The 26,721-nt window shown below is 42.3% G+C and overlaps 1 protein-coding gene across 1 annotated transcript in view; it reads right to left on the minus strand.

Annotated features, from left to right (window-relative positions):
- The window catches only part of LOC145358010 (glutamate receptor ionotropic, kainate 3-like), a 475,535-nt gene that overhangs the window by 209,528 nt on the left and 239,286 nt on the right, over positions 1-26,721 (minus strand). Inside the window, exon 9 of the mRNA XM_080211688.1 lies at positions 14,062-14,175. Within this exon, the coding sequence (XP_080067814.1) occupies positions 14,062-14,175 (114 nt within the window). The remainder of the gene's footprint in view (positions 1-14,061; positions 14,176-26,721) is intronic.

Here is a 26,721-nt window from a genome sequence, read left to right on the forward strand (position 1 = left end):
TGATTGAGGTTTCTTTAAATTGCCTTGTACAGCTTTCACTTTTCCTCTGCATTTCTTCACTAAATGCCCTTTCTTGTTGCATCGGTGACAAACTTGCAATGATTGGCATTGTGTGGCCCTCCAAACGTAAAACACTCCACTGCTTCTTTCTGTATTTGTGAACTGAGCAATGACCTGACCACTGGCCTGCTGAACATCTCTGGCATGACTAGCAGCCATTTCCATGCCCTGAGAAATTTCTGATGCCTTCTTAAAAGTAAGTTGACTTCCCCCAACAGTTAACCCGGAATGCTATCCCTCTTAATGCCGCAGAGCGCTCTTTCTCTGAGCATCTCTTTTAAAACATTTCTGAAATCAGGGTGATCTGAAAGCTGGCATAATTCTGCCACAAATTAGCAACAGATTGACCTGCTTTTTTTTGAAAATGGCTGTGATATTTCTATCTCAATCACCAAGGATTTCAGAATGATGATGATTCTGGATCAGAGCAATTAAATTTTTAAATGGAATCTCACCTGACTTCTGAGGCGTGTCCAATTTCTCATCAACTTAAAAGTCCTCACTCCACACACACTCAGGACACCCGAGCTCTGCTTCACTGCATCTTCTTTTCCATTTGCTAAAAAGACGTGCTGCAATCTCTCCACATATTCTGCACAGTTCTCATTTTGCTCATTAAACCCTCCAACTGCTCCAAACTTAGCCATGGTGCTGCTAACTTGAAATTCCATCAACTAAATTCATAAAGAAACTGGCTATTCACTGTATGCAACCATGTGTTGCTACGCTGAACACAGAAAAGCTTTTTTTTTCCCTCTTTTGTTTCTTCCTCATTGCCAAAAATGTGGTGAATTGAGTCCACAAATAAGCTAGTCTAGCGTGTTGTTTAACATAGGATTTTCTTCATCTATATGAATAAATAATGAAATTTAACAAAACATTTGTAAACAGTAGAAAACAGGAGCACTGGAGAACAGGTTTGGACTAGCAAGGTTCTCTTGAAGATCATAACCCAAACAAATCCTGCACATGTTCAGAAGGGAGAAAAAACCCAAACATGCCCAGAAGGGGGAAAAACCCACACATGCCCAGAAGGGGGAAAAACCCACACATGCCCAGAAGGGGGAAAAACCCACACATGCCCAGAAGGGGGGAAAAACCCACACATGCCCAGAAGGGGGGAAAACCCACACATGCCCAGAAGGGGGAAAAATGCACATGCTCAGAAGGGAGGAAGGCTTATAAGATGATTCTAACAATGGGCAGGATTTTACTTTCTCACTCGACCTGAGACTGGAAAATCCCACCCGAGTTCAATGGACCTTCCGACTGTCCACCCCTCACCTCCGATTCCCATGGCTGGCGGCGTGCTAGAATTCTACCAAATGTGCACGATCAAGACTGACATTGACTAACTTTTGGGCATTAAGAAACTCAAGAGATATGGAGATACTGCAGGAAAGTGGAGTTAATATAGAAATTCAGCCACAAACTCACTGAATATTGGAGCAGGATCGAAGGGCCCTACTTCCACTCCAATGTAAAGAAGATAAAGTCCACATCGTTTCTTAACCTACCACTTATAAGTAGCTTTTTTCCAAATCCCTGCTTCGAAAAAATAAAGAAAAAATTTCCTGAAGTATGACAGCAATAACTTGCATTGTCACAGCACTTTTACCTTGGTATAATCTCAGGATATTTGATACTGAACCATGGAAGGAGACATTGGATCTAAAGAACATCTCAAAGCAAAGAAATATAGTGGATTGAAGAAGTTCAGGAGTTTAGGCCCTGAAGATTTGGCCAACAATAATTGTTGCTGTTTCTCTTTCTGTGCCTTGTGGTGCACAAGGCAGACTTTAATTGTTCCCGTAGCAACTTTGTTGCCTGGAACAGGTTGTTAGTCTGTCGCTAGAGGCTTATCACTTGAGGGGCATCACTCCACACCAAGCGTGGCTGACTAGCAGTCTTTTCCATTTTTACTGCATGTCAATGGAAGGACTGGTCCTAAACTTTGGATGCCATCATGAATGCATTTTCCTTGGGCTGAATCTTGAACCCAAAGCTTCTGGCTCAGAGGCAGGGAAACTACCTACTTGGCCACAAGACCTCCTCACTGAAACAGCAGAGAATGAAAATCAATGTTGTGAAAGAGGCCAGAAGTGGAGTAGCACTGAGATCTTGGAGGGTTGTAGGACTGCAAAAGGTAATAGAGATAGAAAGAGCCCATACTGTAAGGGGTGTATGAATAATCTCTGCATCAGAATACAGGATATGATGTAAAGGTTCATGTAATCATTGGGCAGATGAAAGGAAGATGTGGAGATTATAGATTATAGAATCCTACAGCGCAGGAGGAGGCCATTTGGCTCATCGAGTCTGCACCGACAACAATCTGACCCAGGCCTCATCCTGGTAACTCCATGCATTTACCCTAGCTAGTCTCCCAGACAACAAAAGGCAACTGAGCATGGCCAATGCACCTAACCCACACATCTTTGGACAGTGGGAGGAAACCCACCCAGACACGGGGAGAACTTGCAAACTCCAACAAACTTAACCACTTGCATTTGTCTACTAACAGTTGTAATTACTTGTAAAGACTTGTGATTCAACCAGTCTAAGGTGTCTATGAATATCGTTTGACACTCTTGACTACCTGTTAGTATTGGGCTATAATGGAGATGGGGTAAGGCGTGTGCGCTCATTTGCAGGAAGCGGGTTGATAATTTAAAAATTATAGTGAGGCTGATGGCCTTCGTGGACCCAAGCCAGGAATCGAACCCAAGTCCCTGGCGCTGTAAGGCAGCAGTGCTAACCACTGTGCCACCCAGATGTTGCTGTCGAACTGAGGTGGAGAAGACGAGAGGTCACCTGATTCCAGGATATAGTCCAACATGTTTATCTGAAATCACAAGCTTTTGGGGCACTGCTCCTTCGTAAGGTGAAGAGCTGTGAGGTGCACAGGCACAGAATATATAGGCGGAGTGACGATAGCCCAATACTAACAAGTCGTCAAGTGTGTCAAATGATAGGTACAGACAATGGAGACTGGTTGAATAAGTCTTCACAAGTAATTACAAATACTAATAGACAAATGCAAGCTGTTAAGTATAATCAGCATAAGCAAAGTGAACGAGTGAAAATTTTAAACTCAAGGCAATTCCAGAGTGACAATAAGATTGTAAGACCATTACATGTATGAGCAGAAGTAGGTCATTCGGTCCATCCAGTCTGTTCCACCATTCAATGAAATCAAGACTGAGTTGATATAATCCTCAACTCCACATTCCCACTTATCTCCATAACCCTGGATTCCCTTACTGATTAAACATAGCAAGCACAGGAATAATAGGTAAATGGGATTTGATGCATGTTACGACACAGACAGCACTGTTTTCAATGAGCTCAGGTTTTCAGAGGATTTTCAGTGAGAGATTGCAAACACTGAAAAAAAGTTTAGAGTCTCGAGACTTGGAAATGGCTTTCAGCAGCAGATTAATGAGTCAAGGATGGAACTGGATGTTATCTGATTAACCCAATCTGCCTATCCCCATTTTAATGGAGGTGGGGTAAGGAGTGTGCGTCCATTTGCAGGAAGCAGGTTGATAATTTAAAAATTATAGTGAGGCTGATGGCCTTCACTGCAGCAATCATTCTATGTTTAATTTCTGCAGTCCGAAGGACCTCCCCGCCCTCCACAATTCCCATGGCAGGCGAGATGGGATAATTCCACCCAAAATGTTATCTCTCTTTCTCTCTCCAAAGGGATTTTGCCAAACTTTCTGGGTTTATCCAGCATGTTCTGTTTTTATTTTGTATTTGCAGCACCCACAGTATTTTGCTTTTATTTTGGGATTCTGGTAGAGCAGGAGTGTGAAATCCAGTATGTGCAGCTTCAGCGAGATAAGCGGTGGTCTGAATGTGATGCATTATTTTAAGAACTAGAGTAACCCTTTGGAGAGCTAAGGGACATCTTTGGATCTGATTGTGGGACACCTTTGGGAGAGGTATGCCAATCTTCGGGAGAGGTAAGGAACACTTTGGGAAAGATAAGGCACAACCTTGGTCAGGTAACGTATACTTTGAGAATGTTAAATGTAAGCATGATTTTGCGTGAACAGTGCATAAACACATTGGGACTTTCAAAGCTATTGAAGAACTGTCAAACTGTGAAATAATTGTAAACAGCATAAGCAGCAAGATAGAGACAGAGCTAAGCAATCCCACAACCAACCGATCAATCTAAGCTCTGCGGTCCTGCCACATCCAGCCATGAATGGTGTGGAAAATTAAACAAGTCACTGAAAGAGGAAGAGCTTCCACAAATATCCCCATCCTCAATGATGGAGGAGTCCAGTGCAAAAGAAAATGCTGAAGCATTTGCAACAATCTTCAGCCAGAAGTGTCAAGTGAATGATCCATCTCGGCCTCTACTGGAGGTCCCCGGCATCACAGATGTCAATCTTGAGGCAATTCAATTCACTCCATGTTATCAAGAACCAGCTAATGGCATCGAATACTACAAAGGCTATGGGGCCCAACAATATTCCAGCAATAGTACTGAAGACTTGTGCTCCAGGACTTGCTGCTCCTCTAGTCAAGCTATTCTAGTGTAGTCAGAACACTGGCATTTACCTGGCAATGTGCAAGCGTCCTGTACACAAGAAATAGGACAGCTTAGCCAATTATCACCCCATCAGTCTACTCTCGATCATCAGTCAAGTGATGGAAGGGTCTTCAGTAATGCTATCAAGAGGCACTTACTCAACCATGACCTGCTTATGGATGCTCAGTATGGGTTCTACCAGGATCACTCATTACAGCCACGGTTCAAACATGGACAAACGAGCTGAATGCCAGAGATAAGGTGAGAGTGACTGCCTTTGACATGAAGGCAACCTTGGATTGAGTATGGAATCAAGGAGCCCTAGAAAAATAGCAGTCAAGGGGATCAGGTGGAAAGCCTTCCAATGCTTAGAGTCACACCTGGCACACAATATAAGATGGTTATGGTGATTGGAAGTCAATCGTCTTAGATCCAGAACATCACTACAGAGGTTCCTTATGGTGGTATCATAGGTTCAACTATCTTGATCTGCTTCATCAATGACCTTCCTTCCATCATAAGGTCAGAAGTGGAGATATTCACTAAATATTCAGCATCATTCACAACTTCTCAGATTGTGAAGCAGTCCATATCCAAGTACAGCCAACCAGACACTATCCAGGTTTGGACTGGCAAATAGTAACATTCACACCACAGAAGTGCCAAGCAATGACTATCCTCCAGCAGGAGAGAATATAACCATCACCCCTTGACAGTCAGTGGCATTACCATCGCTGAATCCGCACTATCAACATCCTGAGATTACCACTGATCAGCAACTGAATGGAACTAGCCATATAAATACTATGACTACCAGAACAGGTCAAAGGCTAAAGAATCCTGCAGCAAATAAACCACCTTCTGACACCCCCAGAGTCTATTCACCATCTGAAAGGCACAAGCCAGGAGTATGATGGAATACTCTCCACTTGCCTGGATAAGTACAGCTCCAACAATATACAGGAAGGTTGACAACATCCAGGACAAAGCAGCCTGCTCGTTTGCTATCCCTTCCACACACATTCAACCCCTCTATCACCAACAAACAGTGCAACCGTGAGCACCATCTAGAAGACGCACTGTAGGAACTCAACAAGCTTCCATGGCAGCGTCTTCCACACCCATGACCACTACCATCTAAAAGGACAACCGCAGTAAATAACTGGGAACACTACCACCCTGATTTGGAAAGATAATGCTGTTGCTTCAAAGTCAATGGGTCAAAATCTTGGAAGTACCTCCTTAACAGCACTGTGGACGTACCTACAACTTGTGGACTGCAGCAGTTCAGAACATCTCACAGCCTTCTAAGGACAACTAGGAATGGACAGTCAATACTGGTCTAGCCAACAATGCCCCATACCCATAAATGAAGAAAAAAAATGTCACACTGTCAGAGATCTATCAAGTTGTCAAAGAACAATCAAAGCTGTTAGAACTGTCAAAGAAATGACAAAGAATTGGCAAACTGTTAAAGTTGTCAAAGGGCTTTGAAATGGTCAAAGAGCTGCCAAGCCATTGAAGAACTGTCAAAGATTTGTCAATGCTGCCAAAGATCTGTCAAAACTCATTGGAGCTGCCAAAAAACAATTGGAACAGTCAATGGATTTAACTCTGCTGGACTTTAAATGAGAAAAAAGAAAATCTAGAGTTCAAAATAGCTTTCTGATATTTCATTCCGCCTGTTGACAGAACCTTGAGGGCTTTTATTTAGGATTTATGCTGTAATGACTGATTTTAGAAACTAACATTATCACAGAGAACATTATCATTTTCAGTGAACAGTTTGATTGTCGGCTCGAAGTAGTTATAGAATAGAAATGTTTATTTTCATGAGAGATTAGTTGAATAAATTTCTGTGTACTGAATGTTTTAATATCAGTGGGTGTTGTTTTTGTTTAAAATGGTGAAATTATCAAACAACACATACTTATATTTTATGGTTCTAAGCTTTTCCCTTAGTGGATGTTAGTTAATTTGGCTTGGGGGGTGGCATTGATTGGCATCAGGTGGTGTGTATCAAGGGCACAATGGGCACGAGTGGCCATTGGGATTCGGTTGCATATGTATTCATGTAGGGTGAGTGTGTGGGTAATTGGAGATGGATAGAGGGGCATGGATTGGCATAGGGTGTGTAAGTTACTATTGGGGGTGGGTGGGTGGCATAAGGTGGCACGGGGACTGAAGGAGTGAGGGGTAAGGGCTGTGTTGTGTTAATTTTTTGTTTAAACTGATTTCAGCAAAGTGCTGGAGTCCCCGACTGACTTTGCATCCAGTCTGCCTCCACAACCAGCAGCCCCTGGCCTCGATCCAGGGACTGCATGTCTGAAATCGGATTTAGCTCAAAGGTTGGCTTTGAGCAGTCCAAATCTGAGCATCCATTCCAGGAACGAAAATCTGGACCTTAGTAGTTTTGTTGTCTTAAATGTTCCGAATGTCAGGGATATAAGCCAGAGTCTAGTCTTTGTATTTGACCTTGGAGGCAGAAGTCCTTTCACCAAAATCTCTTCATTTACAAGCCTGACAACAGCATACAGTGTTTTCAGTTAAACATCTACACTAGGAGTCCCAGAGGAACCGACACGCCTGGTTAAATACAAAGCAAGAGGCTCCCCGATTGGCCCATCAATGTGGCCTTTTTTTCTCCCCAACCAAATAAACAAACTCAAATTAACTTAGGGACAAATTAAAAGGAGCAGCTCCCCAAAGGGAGGGGTAACGGCCTGAACAAAAACAAAGTCGAAAGGAAACTTAAAACTTTAAATCATAATGCGATTTTCAGGGTTTATCATACACCCCCATCCCTGCGGTGCCCAGCAGGCACGGAAGGCGTCAACTGCACCCGTGGACACCGCATGCTCCCTCTCCAGGGACACCTGGTCGCAAATATAGCCACGGTAGAGGGGCAGACAGTCAGGATGGATGGACCCATCCATCGCTCGCTGCCTGGACCTGTTGATGGCTCTCCTCGTCAGGCCCAGGAGCAGGTTCACAAGGAGATCGCCATCCTGCCCAGCCCCTCTCCCGCACCAAGTGCCCGAAGTGCAAACAAATCATCAGTAAACGTTCATATTCTAACAGGCCAACCTCAATTGCCTGGTTAAAGTCATTACACTGTTCAATGCCACTGTAAATCCAAGTGGCATTGTAAACCAAGGAAGTGGTGGTGTTGCTGCTCAGGAGTAGCCGAGTTTGGTGTGTGTGTGTGTGTGTGTGTGTGTGTGTGTGTGTGTGTGTGTGTGTGTGTGTGTGGGGAGCAGGGGATAACACATACAGAGCCAGCGTAGTGGGAGGTTGGGGTGAGCTGGCTTGGTGAACTAAGGCAGATAGCCATTAAAAGCAGTCACGGCTTGAGGTTGCCAGTAACTCCATGTCGAAGCAACCACATTGTCTCATTCACCTCCCGGGGATACCCCGGAGAGTGCAGAAGTTGCTGAAGTTAAGAAAATGTTTGGCACCATCAGCAAAACTGTTGTGAAAGGGTTATGTGTCCAATGTTGTTTTAATAGTGAAAACCCATCCACCAACTCAACGAGAGAAAAATGAGAGAGTTTCAACTTCACAAGCTGACTCCAGTTCACGTTCCCTTGACAATTCTCTCACCCACCCTGTTGCTCAAGCCACCCAAAGCTTTAAGAGATGGTTCTTTGTTGGAGAGCTTAATTCAGAGCTCTTTATAAAAAGAATCGACCCCTTGAGAATGCACTAAATTATTCAAAGATCCATCGGTAAGGCAATGCACCAACTGGACGACTATCCCTCACCCTGTTAGCTAGATTAGTGTTAGAATTGTGCTGGTGTCAAAACCCTACAAAGGTTGATAACCTATTTATTATTCCCCTCTCTTCCTTTCACTGCATTATATTTTTGCTAAAACAAAGATTAATCATGACTGTTGATAGTAGAATTGGGTTTTATTGAATCAGTAGAATTGATGTTTTTCTCTGTGATCTCTGCCATGCTCACCACGATGAGGATATTCAATAGACTTTGCTCTGAAGGTGTCCTTATCTTATTTGATGAATTCTGTTAACCGCTGATTCACATTGTAATAGAAAATTTGATACTGAAAATAAATAAGGCACTAGACAACACTTCTGAAAAAAAAACTTCACTCCGCATTTTCAACCTCTGAATTTCATTGTTTTACTGTCTGCAAGGTTACTTGACATTAAGTACAGTAAACATTCTCCTCACTTTCCTATAAACCTACATTTCAATCCTGGCAATAGATACAATAATTTGTGTCATGTTTCATAGACGTTTTATTTCACGACAATAAATTTTATTTAGAATTTTTGCCTGAAGTTCAAATTTTCTTTTAAGATCGCGCGGGGGGGAGGGGGGGGTGAATTTTCCCACTCTGGGAATCGGAGCATGGACCATGGAAATGTCCATTGACCTCGGGCAGGATTTTCCGGTTTTGGTGTGAGCACGGCTGGAAACTCCTGCCCACAGTTTCCGCTTATTTAGTACCGCAGTGTCAAAACATTCCGCGTAAGATTAGCAGAATCAACACAAAGGGTTGGAGAATTTTAAATGAAGTCAGTTGTGCCCCATTCCATTTACATTTGTGTTTTCAGCAATATTTTCCACTGGTGTAGGTTCAATTCATCCCAATCGGGCCTCATCTGCAAAACTGACCATGCCCCAGGTTTATTCAAGATTCCACTGATTGTCCTGGTTAGTGAAGGCTCCTCAAGTTGTTCTCATTTCCCTGGGTGCTCAGGCATTGGTCGACATGCTCTGATTTTTTATTTATACGCCGAATATATAATATTTGAAATGGTTGACTAGTGTACACCTAATAAATTATTAAAAGATTCGGAATGGATTTTCGAATTCATTTTCGGTTAATTTAAATTGGGTTCTTTTCAGTGAGGGACTGGTACGATTATAAACAATGCTTAGTTTTAGTCATGAACACATTTTCAACTATTAATGCAACTGAACCAAGTTATCACCTTTAACACATCAAAGTGCTTTTCATATATAAATGAATCAAGGCAAGGTGATAGTCTAATGGTATTAACGCTAAACTATTAATCCAGAAATACAGCTAGTGTTCTGAGGACCCAGGTTCAAATCCCACCACGGTAGATGGTGGAATTTGAATTCAATGAAAAAAATCTGGAATTAAAAATCTACTGATGACCACAAAACCTTTGTCGATTGTCAGAAAACCCATTTGGTTCACTTACGTCCTTTAGGGAAGGAATTCTGCCATCATTATCCCATCTGGCCTACATGTGACTCCAGAGTCAAAACAATGTGGTTGATTCTTAACTGCCTTCCTAGAGCATCTAGGGATGGGCAATAAATGCTGACCAGCCAGCAACACCCATGTCCCATAAATGAATTTAAAAAACCTGATTTTTTAACATATAAAATAATCAATTACCTTTGAACATGATGCCCAACTATGCCAGTCCATTTGTGATTCTGAAAATTAATTTTAGCAGAAACGTGAACCATCAGTTTAAAGTTGAAGTTTATTTATTAGTGTTGAAAGTAAGCTTACATTAACACTACAATGAAGTTACTTTGAAAATCCCCTAGTTTCCACACTCCGCCACCTGTTCGGGTACACGGAGGGAGAATTTAGCATGGCCAATGCACCTAACCAGCACGTCTTTCAGGCTGTGGGAGGAAACTGGAGCACTCGGAGGAAACCCATGTGGACACAGGGAGAACGTGCAGACTCCTCACAGACAGTGACCCAAGCCAGGAATCCAACTTAGGTCTCAGACACTGTGAGGCAGCACTGCTAACCACTGTGCTTAATCAAACAACTTTGAACATATTAGGAAATGACAACCGAACAGAAACTCTACCTCTTGTCTTGCAAGTATGCAAATACACCAATCTTATATGAAGGTTGCCACACAATATGAACTGCGCAGAGGAAGCAACATGTTTAGGGGCTGATTGTTGATGATGTGGCATGATCTGATCATAGCTTGGTGGCTGACTGTCAGCATAAATGGCAGAGAGTTAAGGATTGGCGGTAGAGACACCTTCTTTGGCCTCGGCCAATGCGATAGGATGTTTATGTTGATCTGTGAGGGCAGGTGGGGACTGAGTTTAACATCTCAACCAAAAAAGTAACTTCATTGCAGTGTTAATTTATGTCTACTTGTGACACTAACAAATAAACTTTAAACTTTTCAACCTGGGCTAGTGCAGCACTCTTCAATTGAGGAGCACCTAGAATCCTGTACTCAAGTGGGATTTAAACCCACAACCTTCTGATTGTGAGGCAGAGCCACAGCTGAGGACAGTAAAACTCTCACAGTATTACTTCAAAGAAAAAGGCAGCAACAGATTAACTGGAGAGTAGTTTAAAAAGGAGAGAAAATAAGCCACACATTTACAGACCAGTCGGCCTAAACTGGTGGTGATGGAGCTTCGAGAGGTTGTAACACAGCATTAGCTTAATATTTACTCTGAAGGAAAGGCATAAATTCAGACAATCATCATAAGTTTGCGAGAGGCAAATTGTACTTGACAAATCGAGTACAACTTCTGACAAAAATGGAAGATAAAGGATTTGGATTTTCTATCAAAGGTTTCATAGAATCATAGAAAACCCACAGTGCAGAAACAGGCCATTCAGCTCGTCAAGTCTGCACTGAACACACTTAAGCCCCACCCCCATATCCCTACATATAAGAACATAAGAAATAGGAGCAGGAGTAGGCCATCTAGCCCCTCGAGCCTGCCCCGCCATTCAATAAGATCATGGCTGATCTGTCGTGGCTCAGTTCCACATTCCCGCCCTCTCCCCATAACCCTTGATCCCTCGCTTATCAAAAACCCATCAACCCGCTTCTTAAAAATATTTAGCGAGGCAGCCTCCACCACTTCAACGGGCAGAAAATTCCAGAGATTCACCACCCTTTGAGTGAAGAAGTTCCTCCTCAACTCCGTTCTAAACCGCACCCCCTTTATCTTGAGGCTGTGCCCCCTAGTTCTACTGTCCTTTCTGAGCAGGAAGAGTCTCTCCACCTCTATCCTATCCATCCCATTCATCATCTTATATGTCTCAATGAGATCTCCCCTCATTCTTCTAAACTCTAACGAGTACAAGCCTAGTTTATTCAGCCTCTCCTCATAGCTCAACCCCCTCAACTCCGGCATCAGCCTAGTAAACCTCCTCTGCACTCCCTCCAAGGCCAAAATATCCTTGCGTAAGTACGGCGACTAAAACTGCACACAGTACTCCAGCTGCGGCCTCACCAATGCCCTATACAGCTGCAGCAAGACCTCCCTACTTTTATATTCAATCCCCCTCGCTATGAAGGCCAGCATCCCATTCGCCTTCCTGACCACCTGCTGCACCTGCAGGCTGGGTTTTTGCGACTCATGCACAAGGACCCCGAGGTCCCTCTGCACCGTCGCATGCTGCAGTTTTTCGCCACGTAAGTAATAGTCCTTCCTACCATTATTCCTACCAAGTGGACCACCTCGCACTTACCAACATTAAATTCCATTTGCCATTTCCTGGCCCATTCGCCCAGCCTATCTAGATCCTTCTGCAGACTCTCCACACCCTATTACCCACTAATCCCTCTAACCTACGCATCCCAGGACACTTAGGGCAATTTTTTTTTTAGCATGGCCAATCAACCTAACCTGCACATCTTTGGACTGTGGGACGAAATCGGAGCACCTGGAGGAAACCCACGCAGACACGAGGAGAATGTGCAAACTCCACACAGACAGTGGCTGGGAATTGAACCCAGGTCCTTGGAGCTGTGAAGCAGCAGTGCTAACTACTGTGCTAATGTGCTGCCCCTTTTCCAAGGAGGCATTTACTGAAGTACTGCATTAAAGGCTTGTTGATAAAATTAAGGGACACTATATTAAAGAGACTGCTTTGGCATAGAGAAGTTGATTTCAAGGAAATACACAAGTGGCAAATACATATTTTTTAAAAAGTAGAGGAATGTAAACAAGGTTGTCTCCCTGGGGTAACCATTGCTGTCCTCAGTATTCACAAGTGATTAATTGGACCCGTGCAAAAAAATGCACAATATTAAAATTTGCAAGAAGCAGAGGAATCAGGAGTGTTGTAAACTGTGAAGCGGATTGCAAACATCGTCACAGGCAGATTAATAGATTGGCCAGAATGATGTTAGCTGAAATTTAATCTGTAGAAAGAGGAAGTGATGGACCTTGTGAAGAATAACAAGAGACAGTGTATACACCATTTAACAAATATGGGAGCGAAGCGAGCCATCAGGGTGGCACTTAGAATATTGCACCAGGTTTGGGCACTCTGCTTGAAGGAAAATGTCAAGGCCACAGAGTCAGTTCAAAACCAATTTAACAAGGGTCGAAAGACTCTAGTCATACAGATGAGGGAACTCCAGCTCTTTTCATTACAGTGAAGAAGGCTAAGAGAGCATTTTTATCGAGGTGCTCAAAATGATGAATGTTTCTGATAAATAAATCAGGACACAAATATTTCTTCTGCTCAGTGAATTAGTAACTAGATGCTGCAAGATTAATATCATATTTTAAAGAACAAAGAGAGATCAGGAAACATCAGTTTATGAAGAGACTGGAATGTCCAAACAGGACCAGCCACAGAGAGAGAAGCAATAATATTTTTAAAGGAAAACTAATAAGTAATTGAAAAAAGGAAAAAAAAAGTCTTATTAAAGGATATGAGGCAAGGACAGGAAACCAGAATTATGTGCTTCTTTTCAGAGACAGCACAGTGGTAATCAATTAAATGATCTCTCCCTGCACTGGTCAAAACTCTGTGGTCCTTCTACAAGTATGTGCTGGGTCCCATCAACATTTACAATGGGTTGAATTTCTATCCATTAAGGCAGATAGCACTGGTTTAGAGTGGGGTATCCATTTCCTGCAGTAATCTAACAGGGATTTGCTTAATCGATCCTTCACTCTGCCTTTAAAGCCCTGTCCTTTCTCCTTACAGGAAGCTCCTCTTGACATGGTGTCCATTATTGTACCCTTATTGTAATGTGGATAAAAATAAAATATTACAAAACAATGTCGAGAAAATTTGTTGGGCCAGTGAAAGTCAACATTGAATTTAGCAAATGTCAATCAACAATCCATCTCCCTCCCCTCCCCAATGTCTGAACAGGGTACTGTTGTAAGGTTTGGGTGGTTTTTGACTCAACTTGCAAACGTGGGAGGTGTTTTGCTATGTAAGCCTATTGTTGTTGGCTTCATCATTTCAAATTTGAATGTAACTGGCCATATTAGATTGATTATGATCTAATTCCATATTTTCAAACATAACAGTTAAAAAGCTTATACATAGCAGAGGATCTGGATCTTGAAATTTGGGGTTTTGATATCCACAACTTAATTTCAGTCTATAGTTTGGAGCTCCACACCAAGATACAAGGAATTCTGTTTCAAACCAACTACTTTTCAGAAGAAAAGAGGAAACTTGTAGCAAAGTCACCTACCAGGATTGTTGTCACAATCAGTGAGCGATTTGTCAATGAATCTGTTATGTTAGATCCTCTTCCTCTAGAAATCTCAGTGATATTTAAGCCATTGATTGGGTCCCAGGTTCCAATCTATATGACAAAAGATCACAATAGACTTAGTATCACAGACACGCAACGGAAAATTCACAGAACGTAATATTCGGAATTGTACAACATCAAAAAGTACATTTTCTACAGCTACCTCAGAAGATGAATACCTGACATGCAAATTTGTTCGTTCATGTGATAATCAAAACTCCATAGTATTTGGTATAATGTGCCGTTGAGGAATTGCAGCAAGACATCACTAGAAAGAAAGTGTGTCATGCAATCCAGTTTTAGTTTCAGTTGTGCTTTTAAGCAGAGCACACAACATGTAGTTCTGCATCCCTGCTGTCTTCAGACTCTATGTCCATATATATCTGTTGGCATGTGCCAAGATTTAATAAATGAATCTACAACTATATTCTGTACCACCTCCTTTCCTTTTCTCCTATGTAACCTATGAACAGTATGTTTTGTTTGTATAACACAAGAAACAACATTTTTCACTGTATCCCAATACACATGACAATAATAAATCAAATCAAACATGTTAATCTAATCCCTTATGAATGAATGGTGCTTTATATCATTATAAAAACCACTACGTGCGCGCAGCACTGGTTCCTTCTAATTGACGTGGAACTCATCCTGGCAGCAGGATTCAATACAAGTACAGCATGGTGAATCGTGCCACATGGCATGCATTGACCTTCAAAGTTCTGGTCAGACTGCAACAAAGCTGCAGTTCACCAAACATTAACACCATGTTATGGGGAGAAAGACTGATGACTCAGTGTCAGCATTGAGCTGAGCTAAAAACCTGGTAGGCTGACAGATCACTTATGGTGAGATTGTTGAGCATAGTCTGTCCGTCTGGGGAGGGGTCACGCATCGAGACAGCCAGCATCGGGTTAACTCAAGCAGGAAAGGCGAGCAACCAGAATGTGGTTTTATTCGATAGCTAACAGAGGAGAGTCAAGCAAACAAAAACAAAGAATAAAAAAACATAAAAGCCAGAGATGGATGACAATCTCAGCTGATGTTAATAATGGACAAATCATATCCTAGACTGAAACTCGGCTTGATAGATACTAACTTATTTTGAAGAACCTGCAGAGGAAAGTTACCAAACAAATTCACGGGTGTCTGTTGATAAACCTTTAACATAGAGAACAAAATCTGTATTATATGTGACGGCACAGTGGCACAGTGGTTAGCATTGCTGCCCCACAATGCCAGGGGCCCAGGTTCGATTCCCAGCTTTGGTGACTTTATGCGTGGGGTTCCTTCCACAGTCCAAAAGATGCGCTAGTTAGGTGCATTGGCCATGCTAATTTCTCCCTCAGTGTAGCCAAATAGGCACCAGAATGTGGCGACTAGGGTATTTTCATAGTAACTTCATTAACATAAGTCTACTTGACACAAATAAATAAATCTAAACTTAAAACAAGAATGCTTACACCAAACAGAAAGATTGGCAAGATCTCAATACAAACACAAGATGATGATTCAATTTCCCCATATTCCTTTACCCAGCAATATCTTTACAGATGCATATGCCTGATATTCTTCAGCCATTTAATTGCTCACACATGAATGCAGAACAGGCAGGAAGGCTCACAGAGAAACAGTCTATTGGCTCAGTATATATAATAACAATGAAGTTGTGTCAAGCAATGTGAGGCATATCAAAAGCATGTGCCAAGTCAGTACAAAGAACCACCCACATGAAGTCCCCATCCATCCACAGAATCATAGAAATCCTACTGTGCAGAAGAAGGCCATTCGGCCCATCAAGTCTGCACTGCCCACAATCCCACCCAGCCTCTATCCCCACTTATTTACACTGCTAGTCTCCCTGACACTAAGGGTCAATTTAGCATGGCCAATCAACCTAACCCGCACATCTTTGGCCTGCGGGAGGAAACTGGAACACCTGAAGGAAACCCACACAGACACAAAGGGAATGTGCAAATTCCACATCAACAGTGCCTCAAACTGGGAATTGAACCTTGGTCCCTGGCCCTGTGGGGCAGCAGTGCTAACCACTATGCCACCGTGTCACCCTTGGCCCAAAGTCACATTCAACTCCTTTGATGTCCATGTCACTGACTTAAGCATCATCATTGACTACTGTGCCAAGTACCCCATTATTTGTTATATCCAGAGAGATCATTATTGATAATGGTTTGCAGTTTATTGGTAAGCCATCTCAGGATATACATGAGAAGATCACAGCATTTCTTACCCTCAGCACCGCAGATCTAATACCTTAGCTGAATGAATGATTTACACTGTGAACTCCCTAATTCTCAAATGTAGACAGACCGAGCAAGATCTATACATTGTATTATTACATTTGAAAGCAATACCTTTAAGTGCAGCAATTCTGTCACCAGCAGAACTCATGTTTGGCAGACTAGTGTATACTAATTCACCTGCTCTTACCCATTTTATTCTCAGAAATGAGAGAAAAACTTGTAAAAGTACAAGGCGAGATGACCAATATGCATTTTAAAAATGTGGATACAAAATTATGAAGCTTAGAGCTGGGAGAACAAATTTGCATCCAGGAATCCCACAGAAGGTCCGCGGGAACCAGGTGAGGTGACAAGGATTTGTTCGGAACCAAGGTTCATTGAAGTCATTACACACAAAGCTGAAAAGTCCGAACTGATCCATTCCAGTTCCTCGACCATCACGCATTCCTATTGCATCAAGGACAAGATCCCAATGGAGTTGGGAATATCATACAAAAATGACCATCACCGTGAGCAACTAAAGACATATGTAGATAAGGTCACCATTCTTGGACATACCAGCAGAATACCCCAACACTTTAAGAGATTGATAGGTTAATCTGCTCTATATACTTATGTAATGGTAACTAAACATGAACAAGCATTGTAAATGGTTATACTTCTTTGGAAAGGGAGAAATTTATTTAAAAAGAAAGGAGGATGCTGCAAGTTCTCTTTAAGGGCCAACAATGTGCCATTCTCTAGAAAGACAGTGTCTTAGACTGGAATTGTACCATCCCACCCACCTCAGGAATTGGCGCAGGCGAGGTACTGACCACGGAAAGGCCCGTTGACCTCGAGAGGAATTTTGGGATGAGCGAGGTGATAAAATCCTGCCTTTCGTTTCACTTTTAGTTTTAAGCAGAGCACACAGCGCACAGCCCTACTGCTAGTGTCTTAAAGCTTTATATCCATGTACTTATGCATCTAGTCTTAATAATTGAACCCACAACATGTTTACACCTTCATTCATGAGTAATTGATGCTTTTATATCAATATAAAAAACACTATGACAGTATTCATTTCAATAAACTGATGGAGCTTTTTGAATAAATTACAAATGTGGCCAGGGAAGCTGCAGTTGGTTTAAAGTACTTGGGTTTCCACAAAACGTTTCCCAAGGTTCTGTATCAATGAGTAGAATCACAGAATAGATGTTAGACTACAGGCCTGATTAGGATCTTTGATAATCATGCACTCTCTCTTCTCATAGAATCCTACAATGCAGAAGGAGGCCATTCGGTCTGCACTGAACACAATTCCACCCAGACCCTTTCCCCATAACCCCACGCATTTATCCTAGCTAGTCACCCTGCACTAAGGGGCAATTTAGCATGGCCAATCCACTTAACCTGCACATCTTTGGAGGAAACCCACGCAGACACAGGAAGAATGTGCAAACTCCACACAGACAGTGACCCAAGCCTGGAATCGAACCCGGGTCCCTGGAACTGTGAGGCAGCAGTGCTAACCGCTATGCTCTCATACCAGGTATTTTATCCTTCAGTCTCTATGCTTACGGAGGTGTCCAATTCATGAGGTGGAATTTTCCCGTCTCACCCACCACAGGAATCGTAGCAGGTCGGGGCGGTCTTTGCAAAGGTCTGTTGACCTCGGGCGGGAATTTCTGGATTTCTGGCCTTGGGGCGAGTGTAGCCGGAAAATCCGGCCCATGGCCTGCAGTGCCAACCACAGAAACTGCAGCGACTAAGATGTGCACTAGAAGTGTGATGTACATGTGCCCAGCAGCTAGTTCATCAATCAATTATTGCTCAACAGCTCAGTTCTCTGCACAGTGGCACACGAGTTCAATCGTCCCACTGGCTACAATGCTATTTTTAATTTGTTATTAATTTAGTGTGAATTAGAAAATGAATCTCATACATTCTCATTTACTACCTTCTTGTGACTCTCTTTTGAAGTGTTTCCTGTGTGACTAATACCAATGGAATTCATACAGAAGGCTGATTGATCTTTTGTCAGTCATCCGTGGATATCCATTGACAGTGAATTAGAGAGAAGCAATGTAACAATCCACAAAGCAATCCCTGAGGCATCTCGGACTTGACAGAAGCTTGAGAATTCTATATTCCTTCTATTTCTTTTTCTGTATCTGTTGAGTTGCGGGCAAAATTATTTCTGCTGCTTCTAGGCCACAGTTAAGATATTGTGCGCAATTTTGGGTAGCTGATTATAAGCAGGGCATTAAACCCTAGAAAGCCATTGACACAGAGAATGACCTACTTGTGGAGAAAAAGAATACTAGCGGCCATCACTATAATATAGTCACCAAGAAATCAAATAGAGAATTCAGAATAAACTATTTTCATAGAATCATAGAATCTCTACAGTGCAGAAGGAGGCCATTCAGCCCATCAAGACTGCAATGTCTCTTACTCGGGCTTACCTGTAACCCCATGTATTCACCCTGCTAATTCCCCTAGCCTATTTACCTTGGGGCAATTTAGCATAAGACAATCCACCTAATTTGCACATCGTTGGAGTGCTGGGGAAAACCCACGCAGTCATGGGGAGAATGTGCACACAGTCAGTCGCTGAGACTGGAATCAAACCCGGGTCTCTGAATTTGTGAGGCAGTAGTGCTAACCACTCAGCCACCGTACCACCTCCAGACTTTACCCAGAAAATGGTCAGGATGCTGTGATTCTTGTCGCCACAGGAAGTACTTGAGACAAATTGCATAGATACACTTAAAGGGAATGTAGACAGGCGAATGAGGATGAAGGGCTTTATTGACTGAGTTACAGAAAGGATGGAGAAGGCATGAGAGGGAATTAAACACCAGCATGGATTGGTTGGGCTGTATCTGTTTTTGTGTTGAATCTTTTGTGTATGTAATTCAAAGCATACAGCACAGATTTATTGGAATGACGCCAGGTAACAGGGGAGACTCGTGATATTTGGATTATTTTAGGGAAGGCAAAGTGGAAATGTACCAGCTGTTTCTAAAGTGATGAAGGACTTTCATAGATTGGATGCATATGAAGAGTTACTCTGACTGGTGAGTCAATTCCCCTCCAATTTGATTTTCAAGTTTGTTGACGATACCACTGTAGTGGGTCAGATCTCAAACAATGATAAGACAGGGTACAGAAATGAGATAGAGAACCTGGTGAACTGGTGTGGCAACAAAAACCTCTCCCTCAATGTCAAAAAAAATGAAGGAGAATGTCATCGACTTCAGGAAGCGTAAAGGAGAACATGCCTCTGTCGACATCAACAGCGGCAAAGTAGAAAGAGCTTCAAGTATTTAGGTGTCCAGATGTCCTGGTCCCCCCATGCTGACACTATAGTTTAGAAAGCCCTCCAACACCTCTACTTTCTCAGAAGACTAAGGAAATTTGGTATGTCAGCTACGACTCTCATCAACTTTTACAGATGCACCACAGAAAGCATTCTTTCTGGTTGTATCACAGCTTGGTATGGCTCCTGCTCTGCCCAATACCGCAAGAAACTACAAAAGGTTGTGAATGTAGCCCAATTCATCACGCAAAACAGCCTTCCGTCTATTGACACTGTCTACACTTACTGCTGCCTTGGCAAAGCAGCCAGCATAATTAAGGACCCCACACACCCCGGACATTCTCTCTTTCACATTCTTCCATCAAGAAAAAGATACAAAAGTCTGAGATCACACACCAACCGACTCAAGAACAGTTTCTTCCTTGCTGCCATCAGAATTTTGAATGGACCTACCTTGCATTAAGTTGATATTTCTTTCCACCCTAGCTATGACTGTAACACTACATTCTGCGCTCCCTCGTTTCCTTCTCTATGAACAGTATGCTTTGTCTGTATAGTGTGCAAGAAACAATGCTTTTCACTGTATGCTAATACATGTGACAATAATAAATCAAATCAATGAAATCGAGGATTCTCAATTTAATATTGCCACTAAGAGTGAAGAGAGAGATTATAGAGGATTGAAGAAGAGTGGACTACTTTGTCATGTGGACAGGATATAGCAATGGGATTACTTTTGCATTTCTCAAGGAACAAGCTCATGTGAGCACATGATGGGCTGAATGGCCTTTTCCTGTGCTATAAATGTCTGTTTCTTGAGCATGGTCTTCTTTTCAGTAATTGACAATGGCTGGGATTTTCCAGTCTCCCATATGCCATTTCATCATTGGTGGAAGATCACACCAATGGGAAGGGCCAGAAAATCCCAGCCAATGTCTTTAAACCTAGATCAGTGGATTCTTGGGAGCGTGTGGCTGTTTGCAAGAAATTTCTGGGAATGTGCCAGTATTTGTGAAGAGTTTCCTCCACAGGAAATTTTGTTAAGTGGACTACTTGGTTCACTGTTCCGACATCTGACCTGAAAATATGAAACTCACGTCAATTACCTGCTGCATTCTCAGGTAGAAAATTGCCTTAAAGACACAAGACAGAAGGCAGCTATAAATGGGAATTTCTCAATGCACAGAAGGTGTAGCAGATTGCTTTACATGGTAGCATTGGGGTTCTTTCTCATCAATGTATATATCAATCCTTTGGGTGAGGGCTTCATAAGCAACGTTTCTATGTTTTCAACTCAAAATGATGAAATAGAGCAACGTGTGGATGTGTTTAAGTATATATAGAAACAATTAGGCTGAGCTTTATCTTAACTCAATCAATGACCTTTGTCTCTTTCTGAGCCTCACTCTTGCTATTCTTTATATTGAATGACAGTATTTACAGAGAAGAAATAGGTCATTCAGCCTAACTGATATTAATGTTCCAGACTTCCCATGCCTCCTCATCTTACCCTATCGACAAATTCCTCTCTCTCATTCTTTCTCATGTGCTAATCTAATATCTAACTTTGCCTTAAATGTCTCCATGCTGTTCACTACAGCCACCCTTTGGTTAAAAACTCTTCCTGAATTCCCAAAAAGATTTATAAATGGCTATCTGATTTCCAAGACACCCTAATTCTGGTCTCTCACCATCTGTTCCATTAAGAACGTTAAAGACCTCTATTAGATAACCTCTCAGCGTTGCCTTTTCGAAAGGAGAGAGATGAGGCTTGATTAACTGTTTTCATAATACAGAATAACCTCACAGTTCCAGTATCATCCTTGGGAATCATTGTTCCACCTTTACCAGTGCTTTCACATTCTTTGTACAACATGACAACCAGAAGGGTGCAAGATAATCAGTGTGAAACCATAACTTGATTCAAGTTCAACGTAGCTTCTCTGCTCTTCTATCTCATTGCTTTAAAAAAAACCATTGTAATTTGCTTGCTTTTTAAGGCCTTATTAACTTGAGTCACTGCTTTTAGTTTTCGTGCATCTTATCCCCTTGGTCACTTTGCTCCTTTACTCCACTTAGGCTCGTTAGGCCCTGATCTGGGCAGATTCTGAGAGGCTGGGAAACTCAGATGCTCGCAACTTGGATCTTATTTCTCAAAGGGCTCAAAATCCAGCCTACTTGATAGGCCTCACTCTCCAACAGGCAAAGGCCACTCAGTCAGGAGCTGAAGGCCAGAATCAAGTAGGGACACTGTAATTGGTCAAGTGGAAGCCCAGGAAGATATGGGTGATCCAGATCTAAAGAGGAGTGGTCACCAAATCTTGAGGGAATCTAGCAATGCTGAGCCCTGATCCCAGGAAGTTCAATAGAGTGGGAGATATTTGGATGGTTGAGTGTGGGCTTGGGGGGTGGGGTGTGTGGATTGGGGGAGGGGGGGGGCAATGAAGGTTGGCTTGACACTTCTCTTGAACCACACGGCAACCCTCACCTCCCTTTAGCTGCTGGGTTTCCAAGGAACCAGGAAACCAGGCTGGCCAGGTTTAAACCTGGAGGGCAGGTTAGGTTTGAGCCACATTATAATACTTAAATGGCCAATTCGATTTTTGGGAGCAGGTTATTTGCCAAACACTTTATCTCACATTCATTAAAACTAGAAGTGGGTAAACTGGAAGAGGTGAGCTTGAAATGTTTAAAAATTTTAACCTCTAATTAACCACAAATAAGTATTTCATGGATAAAATTTTCCCTATAGTTTTCAAATAGAGTGAGTCCTCCTTATTCTGGCAAACAGAAGATACAACATTTCACACTTGCACATATTGAAATTAACTTGTGAATTCCATGCACATTCTGGAAGATTATTCATGTGCTCCCATTTTACACGCTCCCCTTTCTTCCTCTCTCTTAACCAGTTTTAACAGTAGCAGTGCTGCAACTTATTGATCAGGAAGATGATCCCACATTTATCACAGATAAATCGATGTAAAGTCTGCGTACTGTATAGCCACATTCAAAAACGATAAAATACCAATCAAAAAGAGGTTGTGGTCTTGCTGTATCTAACACTGATCAAACCCCAGATTGGAAGAATTGGCACAGTTCTGTTCATTAAGTGGCAGGGAACACATAATTGCCTTTTAGCAAGCAGCGACACACGTTTCTGAGTATCAAGAATGTAACTTTCAGGAAAGGTTATTATGTGGAAGTTGAGCTCATTATTTTGGAAGCCAGAGACTTCACTTGGATTTAATTGAAAATTTCAGGAGTATGTGAAGAGTATTGACGACATTGATGCAGCTAATTGTCCACTATGGTGATGGGTTCACATCCACAGGATGCAAATTTGGAGTAAGGAGGGAAACCAGGTGGAACTCTTCACTCACAAACAGGAAAAGACTTGGAGAATTAATTACCCACCCCGCCCAACCCAATGTGTGAAAAAAATAAACATAGTAACCGGGCAATAGAAATGGATTCAAGACATGAGTTAGTGCATGTAATGACTTCAATCAGGCCATCGAGTTTGGGCTATTGGAGTACGAGCTCCCTGATTAAGGATCCCCTAAATTAATTTGAGTTTGTTTATTTGTTTGGTATTGAAAGATATTCCTGATTAGGGATCCAATTGATGGACCATTCAGGGAGTCTTTGCCTTGTACCTAACTGGGAGTGTCAGAGGAACTGACACTCCCAGTTAGGTACAAAGCACTGCTGACTGATAGCACTCGATGTACTGCTGTAGAGTGGTAAATAAAGGGATTTTGGTGAAAGGACTTCTGCTTCCGCATACTTATTACGGTGTATTTCTGCAGAGGATAAGAATATGAGTTTAAAGTTTATTTATTAGTGTTGCAAGTAGGCTAACATTAACACTGCAATGAAGTTACTATGAAAATCACGCCCGTCACCACATTGAGGGAGAATTTAGCATGATCAATGCACTTAATCAGCTCGTCTTTTGGGCTGTGGGAGGAAACCAGAGCATCCAGAAGAAACCCATGCAGACATGGGGAGAACATGCAGACTCCATCCAAAACAATGGCCTAAGCCAGGAGTGGAACCTGGGTCCCTGGAGCTGAGGTAGCAGTATGAACCACTATGCAACACTTGAGTTATAGTGAGAGACAGGTACATATGTAGATGTGCTGGTTGTTCAATGGAAAAGGGATTGATTATTTGGTGCTTTTGTCTCACTGCCTTTGTTCAAATTCCTTGTGATTTTATTTGATGAGATACTTAAGGTTTATACATCAAGTGCATGGGTTTCCTCTGGCTGCTCTGGTTTCTTTCCACAGCCAAAGATGTGCGGGTTAGGTGGATTGACTACGCTAAATTGCCCCTTAGTGTCAGAGGAACAATCTAAGGTTAATGCATACGGTTATGGGGATAGGGCCTGTGTGGGATTGTGGTCAGTGCAGACCCGGTGGGCCAAATGACCTCCTTCTGCACTGTAAAGTTTCTATGATTCTCAAATAAAAAGTGGCTTCCAGAACCCTGATAATGCAGCTTTTCATTAAAATGATAAATTATGTTATGCTCCTTATCAGGACAAAATTAATCCAATGTCTATACTCAAATTATCCAACATGGTTGGTTCCTGATCTCTAATGACTGAGAAATTAACGTTCTTGCTTCTGTTTGTTCTGGCTCATTGTGAAAACCCTGCAACCTTGACTTTGACTAATGAACACAGGCAATTTGGGTGGGTTCCCAAAAGATAACCAGTACCCGGGAATCTTACCTAGCAACAATTAAGTGCCATCAGGAGGGCACTGAAAAATACATATGTAATTTGAAACTTGGCTCAACCACCAATCATTCCCATTGCAACCTTGAGTAATGTTACATTGGGTACTGTGGGCTATTTAGGTGCTATATTGAGTAACTGTGCAGCAATCCGATTAGATCTGGGCACAGCAAAAGAGAGACAAGTTGGAGTTGTTTTGACATTGGTACTTGCACTGTTTGGCTTTTTAAGCTATCTCTAGTTTAGAGCATAGAATCATAGAACACTACAGTGCAGAAAGAGGCCCTTAGGCCCATTGAGTCTGTACTGAACACAATCCCACCCAGGTCCTACCCCATATCCCTACATATTATACCCATTAATCCCTCTAACCTACACTTCTCTGGACACTGAGGAACAATTTCTTAACATGGCCAATCAACCTAACCCGCACATTTTTGGACTGTGGGAGGAAACCGGAGCACCCAGAGGAAACCCATGCAGACACAAGAAGAATGTGCAAACTCCACACAGACAGTGACCCGAGCCAGGAATCAAACCCAGAACCCTGGAGCTGTGAAGCAGCAGTGCTAACCATACTGCCCTTTAGGAGTCCACTCCTAGCATTTGCATTATTATATCCAACTCCTTAACTGGGGCACAATCATAAATCCATGAAAAAGTGGGACTGCAATGCTCCCACGAGGGAAGGGAGCTAGATTTAGTAACGTAATTGCTGATCTCCTGGATTCTGAACTAAAAGAGCTCCAGTGGAGAGGAAATTCCTTCTTCATGACAAAGACTAATGCGTTATGTACACTACTTTCTACTGCATCCTGCATTAATGCACAACATCTGTTAATAAATAAACTCATCCTGCTACTTACATTGCATCGCTTGTTGTTTAGGTTGGTTAGATTTTTAAAATCTGCAAGACCGTTCACAATAAACCATAACCAACAACTTTTCATAGCTCGTCATACATCACATAAATTGTAAATCAGCAGCTTGGGGTCTCAACATATTTTCTAAATTTAATCATGGGGTGCTGGCAAGGCCTTAAGATGGTGGTGAGTCACTTTCTCGAACCTCTGCAGTTCATATGGTGAAGGTACCATGGTGTGAAAGTGAAAAGATTTTGCCAAAGTGCCCTTGAAGCAATGATGATATATTTGCAAGTTAGGATGGTGTGTAACTTGGAACATAACTTGTAAAGGTATCAGTGTTCCCATCTGCTTTCAATCCCTGTCTTCTAAGTAATAGGACAGCACTATGGCACAATGGTTAGCACTGCAGCTCCACAGCCTCAGGGTCCTGTGTTTGATTCCCAGCTTGGGTCACTGTCTGTGTGGAGTCTGCATGTTTTTCCCTTCTCTGTGTGGGTTCCCTTCGGGTGCTCCGGTTTCCTCTCACAGTCCAAATCAAAGATGTGCTGGTTAGTGCATTGGCCATGCTAAATTCCCCCCCAGTGTACCCGAGCAGGTACCAAGGTGTGTCAACTAGGGGATTTTCACAGTAATTCATTGCAGTATTAATGTAAACCTACTTGTGACACTAGCAAATTAACTTTAAACTTTAGAGATTATGGACTTGGAAGTTTGAAAAAGCCTTAGTGAGTTGTTACAATGCATCTTGTGGATGGTACACAAAAGCTGCCAGAGTGTCCTTGTAACACTTCCTCTGATTGCCGAGAGGGCATACCCCAGATTCAATGTTTTCCATAGCAGAAGGTTGTTGAAAGCTACACTAACTTTGACAATTCTTGCATGCATCTCAATATTAGTATTGATATCATCAATATTAGTAGTCTGAAAGCATATGCTGCTGAGATGAGTGAACTTATCCATCGCTAACAGGTTTGGTCATGAAATCTTGTGCTCAGATATGGCTTTCTTAGAGCAGGCTGGTACTTTGCTTCAGTTTCCTCATGCTGATTGTAAGGCTGGAGCTGTTGTATGCGCTGGAGAAATAAGTCTACGCTACATGGCACGTCCAACTCTGAAACGGCAACTAGTGCACAGTCATCAACAAACAGGAAATTGCAAAGTAAGCGTTTGGAAACTTTGGTCTTTGCATGGATTTATCTCAGATTGAGCAGCTCTCTATCAATGTGATATCTGATTTTGGTGCCAGGATCACCATCATAGAAACATTGGACAGTAAGGTAATGAAAAACATGCTGAAGAAGGTTGGCACTAACGTGTAACCCTGTTTAGCTCCATTTGTGACTTGGACCTTACATATTTAGATGCACATTTACAATGCCAAGGCATACAAGGCCATGGGCCAAGTGCTGGAAA

Source organism: Carcharhinus amblyrhynchos, chromosome 24 (assembly GCF_965287045.1).
Source record: "Carcharhinus amblyrhynchos chromosome 24, sCarAmb.v2.hapA, whole genome shotgun sequence".
Lineage (NCBI taxonomy): Eukaryota > Metazoa > Chordata > Chondrichthyes > Carcharhiniformes > Carcharhinidae > Carcharhinus > Carcharhinus amblyrhynchos.